The sequence below is a fragment of the Syngnathoides biaculeatus genome, chromosome 14 (genome assembly GCF_019802595.1).
Source record: "Syngnathoides biaculeatus isolate LvHL_M chromosome 14, ASM1980259v1, whole genome shotgun sequence".
NCBI lineage: Eukaryota > Metazoa > Chordata > Actinopteri > Syngnathiformes > Syngnathidae > Syngnathoides > Syngnathoides biaculeatus.
Genome location: NC_084653.1, coordinates 20,789,676 through 20,804,904, shown reverse-complemented (window position 1 = coordinate 20,804,904; position 15,229 = coordinate 20,789,676). Strand labels below are relative to the sequence as shown.

General features: G+C 44.8%; 3 protein-coding genes across 3 annotated transcripts; all 3 read left to right on the top strand.

Annotated features, from left to right (window-relative positions):
* The first annotated feature begins 1,452 nt into the window (after window positions 1-1,452).
* On the top strand, window positions 1,453-3,155 carry LOC133512253 (putative gustatory receptor clone PTE03). Its single transcript, XM_061841701.1, has 2 exons — window positions 1,453-1,461; window positions 2,192-3,155. The coding sequence occupies exon 2, from the start codon at window positions 2,241-2,243 to the stop codon at window positions 3,153-3,155; it is 915 nt and encodes a 304-aa protein (XP_061697685.1). The 5' UTR covers window positions 1,453-1,461; window positions 2,192-2,240.
* Window positions 3,156-7,360: 4,205 nt separating this feature from the next.
* Window positions 7,361-8,346, top strand: LOC133512210 (putative gustatory receptor clone PTE03). Its single transcript, XM_061841600.1, has one exon. The coding sequence runs from the start codon at window positions 7,376-7,378 to the stop codon at window positions 8,288-8,290; it is 915 nt and encodes a 304-aa protein (XP_061697584.1). The 5' UTR covers window positions 7,361-7,375; the 3' UTR covers window positions 8,291-8,346.
* A 3,888-nt stretch (window positions 8,347-12,234) lies between these two features.
* On the top strand, window positions 12,235-13,164 carry LOC133512185 (putative gustatory receptor clone PTE03). Its single transcript, XM_061841556.1, has one exon. It carries the CDS (start codon window positions 12,250-12,252, stop codon window positions 13,162-13,164), a length of 915 nt encoding a protein of 304 aa, XP_061697540.1. The 5' UTR covers window positions 12,235-12,249.
* Window positions 13,165-15,229: the final 2,065 nt, after the last annotated feature.

Here is a 15,229-nt window from a genome sequence, read left to right as displayed (position 1 = left end):
CAGCGGCTCATCCAAAGCCGTGCTCGGCCCCGACGGCTACATCGACACATTAAGCACCCCTGATTTAGGTGCACAGATCTTTTGTTACATTCTGAGAGGATTACATCCCCCGCCCCGTCCAAACGATTATTTTTTTTTAGTAGCTCTATACACACCTAGCTGTCATCATTTGGAACGCACATAGCCCTCGTTCTTTGCACCTGTGCAATCCATTTTTCATTACGAACCGGGTCTTTTTGAAAAGTATGAAGAATGACTCCATCCTCCCGCGTGTTCGAGCAATATCCAGTAATACAACGAGCCGGCATTTTGGCTAACATGCAGGAACAACGAGCTACCTTCCAGCAGGTAAAACTAGTATCAACAGACAAGACTCCTTGAGTGCGCTACTGCCCTGTACGTCACTTCCTGCTTCTTCTCGAAAACAAATCCCTCGAGAGGATATTCATGGCGGGAGTTACAAAAACCATATACATCAAAATCATGTTTTGTGGTGAAAAAACGGATGGGTCCATACGGGCTGCTGTCTTTTCATTAATAACATACTAAAAATCATTCATTTCATGACAGTGGCCCTTAAGAAGTAATCTCCCTATTTTGACAAAGTATGGAGAAGAAACTATTAAAAAATCTTTTTTCACGTGTAGAGAGTAAAAATAAACAGTCATCAGAATAAGCACTACTGAAGTAAAGTACAGCTTTACTCAAGTAAAATAGACTTCCCAGGATGTTAACACCAAGTCCCAAGAGTGCCGAGAGACGGCGTTAAAAGATGCGTGCATTCATTAGGAGTTCTCTTCAAACGTGAGCGGTAGAAGACGGACGACATCATGAAGACACGTTGGTAAGTGTACGATACGTATGTGGCTTCTCAGGTTGTCACGTTTGGATTCTTGCATTTTAAACGTTGATTTAAACCTCCAAAGTTTACTGACAGCAAGCTCACACTTTAAACAACAACCGCAAAAAGGTTTTAATGGTACTAGTATCACATCGTGGTACACTCGCTTGACTTTGATGCGGGCAACATGGTTTTAGTTGTCACTCAGCAACTGTTGTCAGTCTACCTTTTCTAACATGTGCCCTAAGATCGACCGACGCCTTTTCCTAATCAGGCAAAAGGCAGACGACCCAAGTCAGCCGGGATAGCCTCCAGGTCCCGTGCGACCCTGAACAGGATAAACGATACAGAAAATGGTTTTACCAAATTCAGACATGCTTGGCGGAACTTTGAGTAATAAACACTTTTGTGTTTTTCATGAAAGCAGTTTAGTGCTATGTACGGTGTTGATGTACGCCGACATTGCCTTTTAAGATTTTGTAAATAAAGATAAGCCAGAGCAAGATGGTGCCCATTCCAAGGTGGTTTGAGAATATGATTACCGTTATCTTCCCACTGTTTTTTGTCAAGCAGGTAAAAATGAAGACGTGTGAGACACAGACAAGGATTATACAGTACAGGTACTCTATGTGCATCTACAATACTTTTCCCATCAGATTTGTGATTGATTAATAAAAAAAAAAATGCCTGCCAATGTGTGTGTGTTACTTTTTATTATAAATGACAAAAAAACATTATTAAATCAATATTTACTGTATTTAACATAGATAATAAACAGCTTTTACTGACACCTGGATTGGTTTTAATAAAAACAAAATGACAGACAAAAAAAATGATCGGTCACTGGACTCAGCCAAGATTTTAACTCTTCAGTCATTGAATATTAAGAAAAAAAATGGGTGAACTTCTCATTGCCTGCATAGGATCTCAAATGAAGCAACATTAATTTAGCAAATTTTTCCAGAGGTGATAAGACCGAGTGATAACGCAAGGACATGACAAAAGTTTTCCCAAAGAAAATCAAGGTATTGTTGGGAAAAGATGGAACAAAGCGTTTAAAACATACAGTATCTCAAGGAGTTAAATTCAGTAAAGTCTAATTTTCAGAAGGACGGACAGGCAACCCATACTCTAAAATAATTTTTGTTTTTACTGTATTTTGTTTATTCAATATGCAGAAAACTTTGCCTTAATAATTTTTTTTTTTATTAATCATGCATTTATACATTTTATTGCCTGGTGATACAAAATGCATGGCGGAATCGCCCGCGTTCTTCATCGTCTTTGATAAAATAGAAAATGTGATGCATAGATTCAACCTATGAATGATTCCAATTTCTCTTTTCACAGACGCTGTCGAATAGGTTTTTGTGAGCCGCAAGCAGGTGGGTATGCAAGCATGCCCAACGTGAAGGTATCGCCTTACTTTAACCTCACCATGTTCGTGAACATCGGGCCGTACCGCTACCCGGCGTTGGCCACGTGCCTCCTGCTTTACGTCTTCATCGTGTGCGCCAACTGGGCCGTAGTTCTGACGATCTGCCGCGAGAAGACACTACACGAGCCCATGTACATATTCGTCGCCAGCCTGTCCTTCAACGCCCTGTACGGCTCCACGGGCTTCTTCCCCCGCTTCCTGCTGGACCTGGCGTCCGACACTCACCCCATTTCGCGCGTCGCCTGCTTCACGCAGATCTACTTCATCTACACGTACGCCTCCAACGAGATGACCACGCTGTGCGTCATGGCCTACGACCGCTACCTGGCCGTGTGCCACCCGCTGCGCTACCACACCAGGATGACGGCGAAAAAGGCCCTGATCCTGGCCGCCCTGGCGTGGCTCATACCCGTCTTCTTTGTGACCACGGTCATCTACCTGTCTGCGACGCTGCCCCTGTGCGGTGACGAGATCCAGAAGGTGTTCTGCGCCAACTGGAACGTGGTCAAGCTGTCGTGCGTGCCCACCGTGGTCAACAATGTGGTGGGAATGTTAATGACCATTGCTACGATTTTCCTCCCTTTGGCCTTCGTGTTTTACACGTACACGCGCATCATAAATGTCACCAGGAGAAGCTCAGACAAATTCAAAGGGAGAGTATTCCAGAGCTGTATGCCGCACATGGTCTCCTTTGTCATTTACTCCATTGCCATATTTTGTGACATCTCACTGAGCAGGTTCAACGTGGAGGAGATGAACTCCTACGTGGCCGTCATCTTATCTCTGGAGTTCGTGGTCATTCCGCCGCTTCTCAACCCCGTTTTGTACGGTCTGAAGCTAACAGACATACGCAGGCACATTTTCAAGATGCTGTGAGGTTGTCAAAGCGACACTAATGGATACTCTAGAGACTACCCCTTGTTAGGGCTGCACCTGATGGAAAAAAATGACTACAATTTTTATGAATTCTTATCTTACAAAATAACATTCTTACAATTTGATTGTACTTTTCTGATGGAAATCATTTTCAAAGTCACGCATTTTGACAATTATGTACTGTCTCGTTTTGTTCTGGAGAGTGACATCGGAAATGCAACAGTGTACATTTGTTTAGTCTTTTGAGCATGTTCAACCAGGTCCCACTGCTGGGTTTTTATGAGCCCCGAGCGGGTGGGTATGAAAGGATGTCCGACATCAAGGTATCTCCTTACCTTTAACCTCATCATATTTGTGAACGTCGGCGTTGGCTATGTGCCTCATCGTGGGCGGCAACTGGACCGGATCAAGCAGCCCTACGACTTGTCTTCCTTAAGGAAGTGGGTTTACAGGGGAACTTTCAAGGGTTAAAACTGCGAACAAGATTTCAACGTAGCCCCACTTGTCGCAGTAAAACAGCCAGCCAATCACAGTTTGTCAGCCATAGCCACCAACACCCTCTGAGTTCATGATGCAATCAGTGTCAGTGTCCAACAGATCAGCCATACAAGACACGACAACGCCACCCTTTGAATCCGCTCAGCTTTCCGTCCAGGACAGGAAGCCCCGCCAGATCAAGTTAGTGTGAGTTTCCCTTTTCCTGCTCTCTGGGAATCGCAAATTTAAACGACAGTCAAATCTGAGAATTTCCTGAACTGCTATCTGTAAATTATGGGAACATTCCATCGTTTGGCACATGAAAAATTTCCCAGCTTCAAAGCCTGACCCTCTCGAAAGTGAACTGCTCTAGATCCTGGCTTTGAATTAACCTGAAAGTTATCGATTTTAAATTATTAAAAGCATTTTCAACTTCCCGTTGGCTCGTTGTGTGGCACTCGGGTTCTTCAATACACTCGCATGCATTGTCCATGAATTTATTGTTCATAACTAAGACCACTTTCATTCCTTGCTCCACAATCATTCACAACTTCATCAGAAGCCCGATTGTGAAAATCAGTGCAAATAAATGGTGCATAACTAATAAAGGACTTAGATGCAAACTGGGGAATCAGGCATTAAATACTTCTTGTACTGAATAAAAGAAATAAAACACTTTACATGTCCCGTGTTATTTCAAGAACACGCTGGATATTGATACAGTCAAAATAATGTGTTCCCAATCCATAGTTTAGCTAACACCCATCCACCCGTCCGTCCATTTTCTTAGCTGCTGATTCTCACGAGGGTCGTGGGAGTACTGGAGCCTATCCCGGCTGTCAGTGGGGAGAAGGCAGGGTACACCTTGAACTGGTTGCCAGCCAATCGCAGGGCACAAGGAGACAGACAATAATCACACTCACGTTCACACCTAAGGGCAATTTAGAGTGTCCAATTAATGTTGCATGTTTTTCGGATGTGGGCGAAAACCGTCGTGCCCGTAGAAAACCCACGCAGGCACGGGGAGAACATTCAAACTCCACACTGGCGGGTCCGGGATCGAACCCTGCACCTCAGAACTGCGAGGGCAACGCTTAACAGCTGCGTGCCACCGTGCCGCCTTTAGCTAACATTCTCAAAGGAAAAGCAAAACATGCAAAATTAGATCATGATTGTAGAGTTTTCCTAAATCCGGTAATGGGAGGGATAATACTGTATCTTGCGTCTCAGAATCTGTTGCAGTCATCGTGACGACCCGCCGAGTTTACGCCGCTCCATATACAGTACTTCCTGTCCCTTCTTTTGTCCGCTTTATAAGACCCCAAGGTCTCAATCAAGAGCTAAACCATGGTTCATGTCTTGTTCCTATTCCACTTTTTAAAAAAGTAACGAGCCTGTTTTGACAATGAAAGGACAATGGACGATCAAGTCAATCCCAATCGGGCCCGACCAACGCATAAAAGTAAGAATTGAAACACTTCTTAAAAGCTAGAATAATCGTTACGAAAGAGAGTGGACATGGCTGAGAATAAAAATGTGTGGATATTTTAAGTCTCACTGACTCCATCATTTAAAAAAGTACCAAACGAAGTAGTGCCAGTCATGTACACTTTGGTCACGTTTCGCCTTTTTAATCCACAGGCATGATGGATTTAGTTAAGTCTTCAAAGTAAATACAATATTTGATGCTTTATGTAAGTGCTTGATGCAGACGCCTTTAATTCGACTTGGAACTGTCATGCCAGGGCTGGGCGTGGCCAGCTTATCTGAAGGTGCACACCTGCGCCTCATGACCTTTGATTAGACCCAGTACATATAGGACCCGGGGGACGACTAATACTCTGCTAGATCGTTGCTCTTCATGCCTCGTTCCCGCACTCCTGCTTTCTCGACTTCTGACCTCCGTGCACCGACCCACGCCTGTTCTTTGACCACCCTCGTAAGCCCATTCGTACTGGTGCTACGAATTGTTTGGACTGTCTACCTGATCTCAGACCTCGGACCGAATAAAGGTTTCCTCTGTACTGTCTGCTGTCTCTGGAGTCGTGCATTTGGGTCCACCCTTGAGCCCCGCATCGTGACAGGAACAGCCTCGTGGTCGTTAAGTTTCTTCTTTGAGCAAAAACCCGCAGTTGTATTTTCCACGTAAGCGAAAGCTTGCGTATGAAACATTAAACTGCGACTTCGCGAAGGTGTGTGCCGGCAATTCAAATTCAAATTTTTATCGTGGCGATAAAAATTGGCTGATGAGTCGGTCGCTCACGGAAACAGATGCCAAACTAGGCACAGTGCGCCTACAGTTCAGTTGGGTTCGGCCCAGTCGCTCGGTGCGCGGCAGCTTCAATAGAAAGTTCAGGTTAACCCCCCATATTTACGGAGTACAATTACAAACTCATCAGCAAAATAATTTCTACTGTTAATTCGAAGTTACTAAGCAAAGTATAGATCGACTGAAGTAGAGTAATTGTTGTTGGTTACTTCCCACCACTGCGACGGGATCAGATCAAGTCCCAAGAGTGCCGACAGTCGGCATTAAAAGTCGCGTCCACTCATGGTGAGTTCCCCTCAAACGTCAGCAGTAGAAGACGGACTACAGCATGGTAAGTATTCAGTACGTGCGTGGCTTTTCAGTGGCTCATGTTTGTATTTGTACATTTTAAACCGTTGTTTGAATCTCAACAGATTATTTAGGGTAAACCCTCATGATGCCGAGAGGACAAATTATAACAGCTAAACGATTTTGAAGCAAAATAGGTTTTAAATCACATTTGGTGATGACGATGATTGTTGTGGAGGATTCCAGGAGAAGGCAGAAAAGTGGTTTTACCAAGAGGTCACCAATGGTATTCGTAGTAGACTCACCTGACTTTGTGCAGGCAACGTGGTTTGGTGCAAATTATTAATAAATGTGATTTATAGACGGGAATCCTGAATGTTGTGTATTCCTTTCCATTGCTTTTTGTCTGCAGTTAAAAATGAAGAGGTGTGTGACAGAGAGAATATACTGTAAAGTACAGGAAATATACATTATGTGCATCCACGAGCACTCTCCAGTCAGGTTTGGGGTGTTAAAAATATGCGGCTTTTGATTTTAATGACATTAGAATTAAATAAATATTTCCTCAACAGGGATGACACCCAATTTGCTCCGTTTGCCAGTTGTAACTCTTATGAAAATAAGCCACAATTTTACAACTCTCAATCTAATAATATACTGAAATGTTGAATTTTTACTTCAGTGAAACTTCCCACTTTCCTCAGCGTTGGGAAATACATGAAATAAAGCAACAACATTTGGGCACACATCATATTGACGATACAAATCGAGTTAATAAAACTGTAATAAAAAATTACAAAATAAAAGCCAGGACTGAGTCGAGATTTTAAGTACTCCCTCTACAGTCGCAGTTGAAAAAATCATCGAAGATAGAGAAAAATAAATGAGTAAAGATTCAAAGTAGATGACAGTATATTCATCTTCTGAATTTTATTTATTAAATATGCAACATCCAATTTATGTGCAGAAACAATACCTTTAAAACATTTATTTTACATGCATTTATACATTTTATTTCCTGGTGATGCAAATGGCTTGGTGGACTAACATGTACAACATTGCCTTTAAAAATATTAATATTAATAGTGATGAATAGTTTCCACTTATAAATGATTTCCATATTTCTTTTCACAGGTGCTATCGTATAACAAGCTGTTATGAGTCACGCACACGTGTTTATGCAAGGATGCCCAACGTCACGGTATCGCCTTACTTTAACCTCACCATGTTCGTGAACATCGGGCCGTACCGCTACCCGGCGTTGGCCGCGTGCCTCCTGCTTTACGTCTTCATCGTGTGCGCCAACTGGACCGTCGCGCTGACGGTCTGCTCTGAGAAGACCCTTCACGAGCCCATGTACATATTCGTCGCCGGCTTGTCCTTCAACGCCCTGTACGGCTCCACCAGCTTCTTCCCCCGCTTCCTGCTGGACCTGGCCTCCGACGCTCACCTGATCTCGCGCGCCGCCTGCTTCACGCAGATCTACTTCATCTACACGTACGCCGCCAACGAGATGACCACGCTGTGCGTCATGGCCTACGACCGCTACCTGGCCGTGTGCCACCCGCTGCGCTACCACACCAGGATGACGGCGAAAAAGGCCCTGACCCTGGTCGGCCTGGCGTGGCTCTTCCCAGTCTTCATTCTCACCACGGTCATCTACCTGTCGGCAACGCTGCCCCTGTGCGGCGACGAGATCCAGAAGGTGTTCTGCGCCAACTGGAACGTGGTCAAGCTGTCGTGCGTGCCCACCGTGGTCAACAACGTGGTGGGCATGTTCATGACTATCAGTACCGTTTTCCTCCCTTTGGCCTTCGTCCTCTATACGTACACCCGCATCATAAATGTCAGCTGGAGACGCTCAGACAAATTCAAAGGGAGAGTCTTCCAGAGCTGTATGCCGCACATGGTCTCCTTTGTCGTTTATTCCGTCGCCATATTTTGTGATATTGCCCTGAGCAGGTACAATGTCGAGGAGATGAACTCATTCGTGGCCATTATCTTATCTCTGGAGTTCGTGGTCATTCCGCCGCTTCTCAACCCCGTTTTGTACGGTCTAAAGCTAACAGACATACGGAGACACATCTTCAAGATGCTGTGAGAGCATGAAAACAACACTAACGGATACTCGAGATTACCGTTTGTCTTCATTAAGGGAGCTCGTTTACAAGGAACCTGGCAGTGTTAAAATTGTTAGCAAATGTGCGTCGATGTAGCCTCACTTATCGCATTAAAGAAGAATGCTAACTGCAGTCACCAACCATAGCCAGCCAAATCCTCACAATTTATAGTTATATTGATTATGCAATCAGAGTCAGCGTCCGACAGCCATCCATACAATAAACAACAACGCCTATTTTGCTTCGAAATAGTTTTGTTCTGTTGTAGTTTTTCCTTTGTCCTCTCAGCATCAATAATCTATTGAAATTCAAACAAAAGTTTAAAATGGAAGAATACAAACACAACAATACGCTTTGAATTCACTCTGCCAGATCCCGTTTGTGTGAATTTCCCCGTTCCTGCTCTCTCCGACTCGTGGATTAAGGAAACGGTGAAATCTGTGCATTTTCCGAACTGCAATCTGTCGATTACGGAACATTGCATCACTTTGGCCGTGGGCAAATTCCCTATGTTCAAAGCCTGACACCCAACTGTGGCGTTAACTGCTCTGTATCCTGTCTTTGCAATGACCTGTCGCCGTTGATTTTCAATTCCATCCATCCATCCATCCATCCATCCATTTTCCATACCGCTTATCCTCACGAGGATCGCGGGTGATTGATGATTAAAATCCTTTCCAAATTTTCTGGTGGTTCGGTGTTTTGTACTGGCGCCCTTCTCAAACATCTATTGTCGATTCATTATGCATCTTTGGTCAGGCCACTTTCATCCACAACTTGGCCATAAGTAAATAAGATTCAGTCATTCATTCAGAAATAACATTCTTAACGGAAAAACAAAAAAAATTCAAAATTAGCAAAAGATAGCTGGTGCCTGTTCGGCCACCACAAGACATTCGCCACAAATCATACTTGAGCCGACAACATCAAAGAATTCTTTTAAATAATGTCGTGGAAGAGAAAATATCTTTATTCTTAGAATCTGGTGGGTGGTGGGCCCTCTTCAGGTCGGGGATGAGATCCTTTCCCAAGCGGAGGAGTTCAAGTATCTTGTTTGGGTCTTGTTCACGAGTGAGGGAAGAATGGAGCGGGAGATCGACAGACGGATCGGTGAAGCGTCTGCAGTGATGCGGACTTTGTATCGGTCCGTTGTGGTGAAGAGGGAGCTAAGTCGAAAGGCGAAGCCCTCAATTTATCAGTCGATCTACGTTCCTAGTCTCACTTATGGGCATGAGCTGTGGGTCGTGACTGAAAGAACAAAATCCCAGATACAAGCGACCGAAATGAGTTTCCTCCGCAGGGTTTCCGGGCTCTCGCTCAGAGATAGGGTGAGACGCTCGGTCATCCGGGAGGGGGTCAATGTCGAGTCGTTGCTCCTCCGCATTGAGAGGAGCCGGATGAGGTGGCTGGGGCATCCGATTCGGATGCCCCACGGACGCCTCCCTTGTGAGGTGTTCTGGGCATGTCCCGCCGGAAAGAGACCCCGAGGACGACCCAGGACACGCTGGAGAGACTATGTCTCTCGACTGGCTTGGGAACGCTTCGGGATCCCTCTGGAAGAAGTGGCTGGGGAAAGGGAAGTCTGGCTATCCCTGCTGAAGCTACTTCCCCCGCAGCCCGACCCGGAAAAGCAGTCGATAATGGATGGATTAGAATCTATTGCTGCCCCCTGGTTTACGTTGCTCCATGTCACTCCTGTCTCTCGCTTTTGTCCATTTTATGGAACCCCAAAGTCTCAATCAAGAGCTCAAGCATGCGTCATTAAAAATGCAACCCGTCTATTTTGACATGGAAAGGAGTAGAAAGTTCATATATTTAGGGAGTAAAACTAAAAAGTTGCCAGAAATGTACATACAACTACGACTCCTCGGTGAAGCACAAATCTACTCAAGTACAGTATTTGTAGTTTGTTACTCCTTAGCATCGGAGCAATACAAGTCCCGAGAGTGCCAACAGTCGGCATTAAAAGATGCGTGCGCTCGTGATGAGCTCTCTTCAAAAACGTCAGCGGCGGAACACGGAGAACAGCGTGCAGATGGGTAAGTATACAACACACGCGTGGCTTTTCAGCATGCCATGCTTGTGTTCCTGAATTTCCCAACATTCTTGAAAACTCGAAAGAGGCCTCATTTGATGTTGAGTGGACAAACAGCGTGCCGTCTGCCTTTTGCCCAAAGTCAGCCGAGATAGACTCAAGCTCACGTAACGTGGAACAAGATCAGCGGTATCGGAGATGGTTTTACCAAGTTCAGTCTTACCCGGAGGAAATATGACTGCTTTTTAATGAGTCTAGTTTAATAAGGTGCTGTTGTACAGTGGCATATTCACTTAAAATATTTTGTTATTGAAGATAAGAATGTTGTCATCCTCCCAACAGGGGTACAAAAGTAATTTTACTGAGGGAGTCTGGCTGGGATTTAGCAGATTTTTTCCAAGGGACGTATTTAATCCATTTTTAGAGAACATTAGTTAACTTTGTCACAAGCAAGCAAACCCACAACAGCAGCCAGTTATTGAAAAAACGTGATTTTAAGACGGGGTTGCTGAAATGTTGCGTATTCCTTTCCATTGCATTTTGTCTGGAGTGAATTAAGACACGTGAGACATAGACAGGGAATACATGTACACGGGTTCTGTTGTAAAACCACAAACACTCTAAGATCAGCTTTGAGATGTTAAACAGGGGCTGCTAATGTGTATTACTTTTTATTTTAATGACATGAAATCAACATTCAACGGATAGTGAGCATAAGTGGCTCAGAAAATGGGATGGATGGATGAAAAGCGATGTTACCAAATTAACGCCACTAATCTTCCTAAATTTACAGTCTTTTTTCCAGCTCTAGATCTGATAATACACACATTGAACTACTCAATAGTGTAAAAATTGTGGGTCCACCTCAGGCAACTTTACTTTTATATGTCATCATCTTATTATTGTGAAACTCCTCAATTGAGTTACATGACTGAAAGTAATGTTTAAAAGGTTAGCAGCACACTGTACATGTGCCTGTTTTTAACCGATGAGTCTTTTATTCATCATATGCTACAATGTAAAATATTCTGTTGCGTAAATAGTTTGTCATGTATTTATTTATTGCCGGTGAGTTTTTAGGATAGAGACAGGAAATATCTGATGTGCACAAGCGCACAGGGTACAAACAACCACTTGCACTCACCATCACACCGAAGGCCAATTTAAGAGTCTTCAGTTAACCTACAGCGCATCTTTTGGGCTGTGTGTGTGTGTGTGTGTGTGTGTGTGTGTGGGGAGGGGGGGGGCACGCGGAGAACAGGCGGAGTTAGGATTCGAACCCCGGTGATTACAACACTCTTACCAGTTGCGCCATCACATTGGATACTTTGCTTTCCTCTCATAAATACGTTACTCTTAATTTGACGGAGCATTAAATTACATTTTACATTTAAATTTACTGATTAAGTGGAGGCCGCACGGTGGCTCAGCTGGTAAAGCGTTGGCCTCACGGTCCTGAGGACCCGGGTTCAATCCCAGCCCTCCCTGTGTGGAGTTTGCGTGCTCTCCCCGTCCCTGCGTTGGTTTTCTCCGGGCACTCCGGTTTCCTCCCACATCCCAAAAAACGTGCAACATTAATTGGACACTCTAAATTGCCCCAAGGTGTGAAAGCGAGTGCGGCTGTTTGTCTCCATGTGCCCTGCGATTGGCAACTGGCAACCGGTTCAGGGTGTACCCTGCCTACTGCCCGATGACAGCTGGGATAGACTCCAGCACTCCCCGCGACCCTTCTGAGGATAAACGGCTAAGAAAACGGATGAATGGATACTTAAGTTGAATACTCCGCTGCCTTGAAAAAAAGGGAAAATGTCACACATTGACTCAGAATTGATTCCCAATTCTTAATTTTACAGATGGTGCCAATCAACAGATTGTGAGGAGTCATGAGTGTGTGTTTGAGTAAGGATGCCGAACCTAACGGCACCTCCTTACTTTAACCTCACCATGTTTCTGAACATCGGGCCGTACCGCTACCCGGCGTTGGCCGCGTGCCTCCTGCTTTACGTCTTCATCGTGTGCGCCAACCTGGCAGTCATGCTGACGATCTGCCGCGAGAAGTCCCTTCACGAGCCCATGTACATATTCGTCGCCAGCTTGGCCTTCAACGCCCTGTTCGGCTCCTCGGGCTTCTTCCCCCGCTTCCTGCTGGACCTGGCGTCCGACGCTCACCTGATTTCCCGCGTCGCCTGCTTCACGCAGATCTACTTCATCTACACGTACGCCTCCAACGAGATGACCACGCTGTGCGTCATGGCCTACGACCGCTACCTGGCCGTGTGCCACCCGCTGCGCTACCACACCAGGATGACGGCGAAAAAGGCCCTGACCCTGGTCGGCCTGGTGTGGCTTTTATCGGTCTTTATCCTCTTTTCGGCCCTCTACTTGTCTGCCACGCTGCCACTATGCAGCAACAAGATCCAGAAGGTGTTCTGCGCCAACTGGAACGTGGTCAAGCTGTCGTGCGTCCCTACGGTGGTCAACAACGTGGTGGGCATGTCCATAACCATCTGTACCGTTTTCTTTCCGTTGGCCTTCGTCTTTTACACATACATACGCATCATAAACGTCGCTTGGAGAAGCTCGGCCAAATTCAAAGGGAGAGTGTTCCAGAGCTGCTTGCCGCACATGATCTCCTTTGTCATTTATTCCATCACCGCGTTTTGTGATATCACCCTGAGCAGGTTCAACATCGAGGAGCTGAACCCCTTTTTGGCCGTCATCTTATCTCTGGAGTTTGTGTTGATTCCGCCGCTTCTCAACCCTCTGGTGTACAGTATGAAGCTAACGGATATACGGAGACACATCTTCAAGATGCTGTGAGATCGCGGCTTAGAATTGTCAACGCTTGCACTACTGCTTGTCCTCATTAATTACATATCAGAATCATTTTTATTCGCCAAGTAAGTAATTGAAGGAAGGTCTAGTCTGACATACATGACGACAACAAACAAGACAGCCAATGGGCCTTTCCGACTAGCGAACCTCCCTTTCCCCCACCCCCTTAGTTACAGTTGCCATCCCCCACAAGCTTCCAAAATGGCGACTGAACGGAACAGGTTTGAAGTGGATTCTCTATCGCAAATTCACGGTAACATTGTGGTATGTTTTTTTTTGCCAAATGTGCCTTTCTGTGTCCAAGGTCACAGAAAGGTCCTAACTATTTCACGCAAGGGTATGTACACGGAATTAAGATTTTGGACGGAGCAGGACGCAATGACAGATTTCAAGCAAAACTTTGGCGATAGATGTAAAAAAGTTTGACGGCTCACAAACTTCATTTTGAAATCCAACAGGATAAAATAGTGGAATCGGACTGCACACGTGAAGCAGGGTGCGATACTGTTGCAGATATTCCTAGTTTGATTGTGCTAGTGGAGCAAACCTTACCTACTTTAGGTACCAGAAGCTAGTATTTGTCAACAACAGAAGTGCAGATGGTACCACAGTGAGTGGACGAATAATTTATGATATATTAGAATAATTGACGCGGCAGAACGTGTCAACAAAAGGGAACGAAACAGGATTTCAAAATTGTTATATTTTAGACGTGCATATGTTCATTTGTTTAATGAACTCTATGAAGAAAAACGTGATGCCGTTCGTACTTCATTTTAAAGAAAGTCACGGCAATGGGACGTGTATCGGTCCCTTTATCCTGCCGGCTTTATTCGGTGACAAAACCAGAGGGTCGCTAGGTTCTCTAAAAACGACAAGCTACACATCGGTCGGGTCCGCTCATCTAGCCGCTGACACCGACGGCTGTTCTCATCTGTCATCAGCCGCCGGTGTACATGGCTTGCGACTGACAGGAAGCGGCCTTAACCATTTGCCCACGGGGTGCGCGGCCATTTGGCTGATGCTCACAGCTCATATTTGAAGTTCCGACCGATCCAGTCTGAACAAAGCAGGCTTACTCACAAGCTACAAGGATGGTGACGCCACTTCTTTACTTTTGCCCTCATCACTTTACTCCCAACATGGCTGTTCTTACACATTGATGAAATTATTCATATTTCACAAATGTAATACGAGTACTGTGTCCTGATAATGCTGCGTTCACACCAAATGCAAATTGGACCATTTGTGCGACCAGTTTACATACTGTAAAAAAGTCAATTGTAACGTTAGCAGGCGGCAAATCCTCACCACGCGACGCCTATGAGGAGAGACAACTGAAAATTTCGCCTCATTCACAAAAACTGCAACTACAATTCCAAATCGCGTCACGATTCCGAATCGGGGTCGAGAATGGCGAGCAAAAACCCGACTTGGAGGACGGGACGTGCCGGAGGTTGCGCAAAGCGCTTTGTCGATGGCTGTGGAAGTCGTGGCGGGGTCGGGTTGGAAAAGGGAAGTAATAAAAAAAAATTATAAATACAAGTGAAGTTAAAGGAAACAGCCTGGTTGACTTGATGTGCTGGCCGTGGCCACCCCTGTAGTTACAAAAAGTATACACACCCCCTTTTTTTTTTCCAAAGAACAGGTTTTTAGGGTGAAAAGAACTTTGGCCAAGATCATTTAAAACCTTTTTCCAACATTAAGGTTATCTAGAATTTTGACAGCGCAACGGATTTGTGTATCGTTTTGAGAGTCGAGACAAAAATAAACTGAAATAAACGAGTGTGATTGACTTGGACTTGACATTTAACTTGCAAGGTCACCATTGCAAAAGTGGCATTGGATCCTAAAGTTCTACAGTTCTTCAGAAATTCTTTAGAAATGTTCTATAGAAAAATTTTAACAGGGGGAAGAGATGAGGGCTTTGTGATTCAAGTCTTTAATAATAGGTGGAGAGGTGTTGGTGACGGACCCAAAAAAAACCAAACCAAAAAAAACCCAAAACAAAACAGAAAAACAGCATTGGAATCAAACAAACATAACCAAA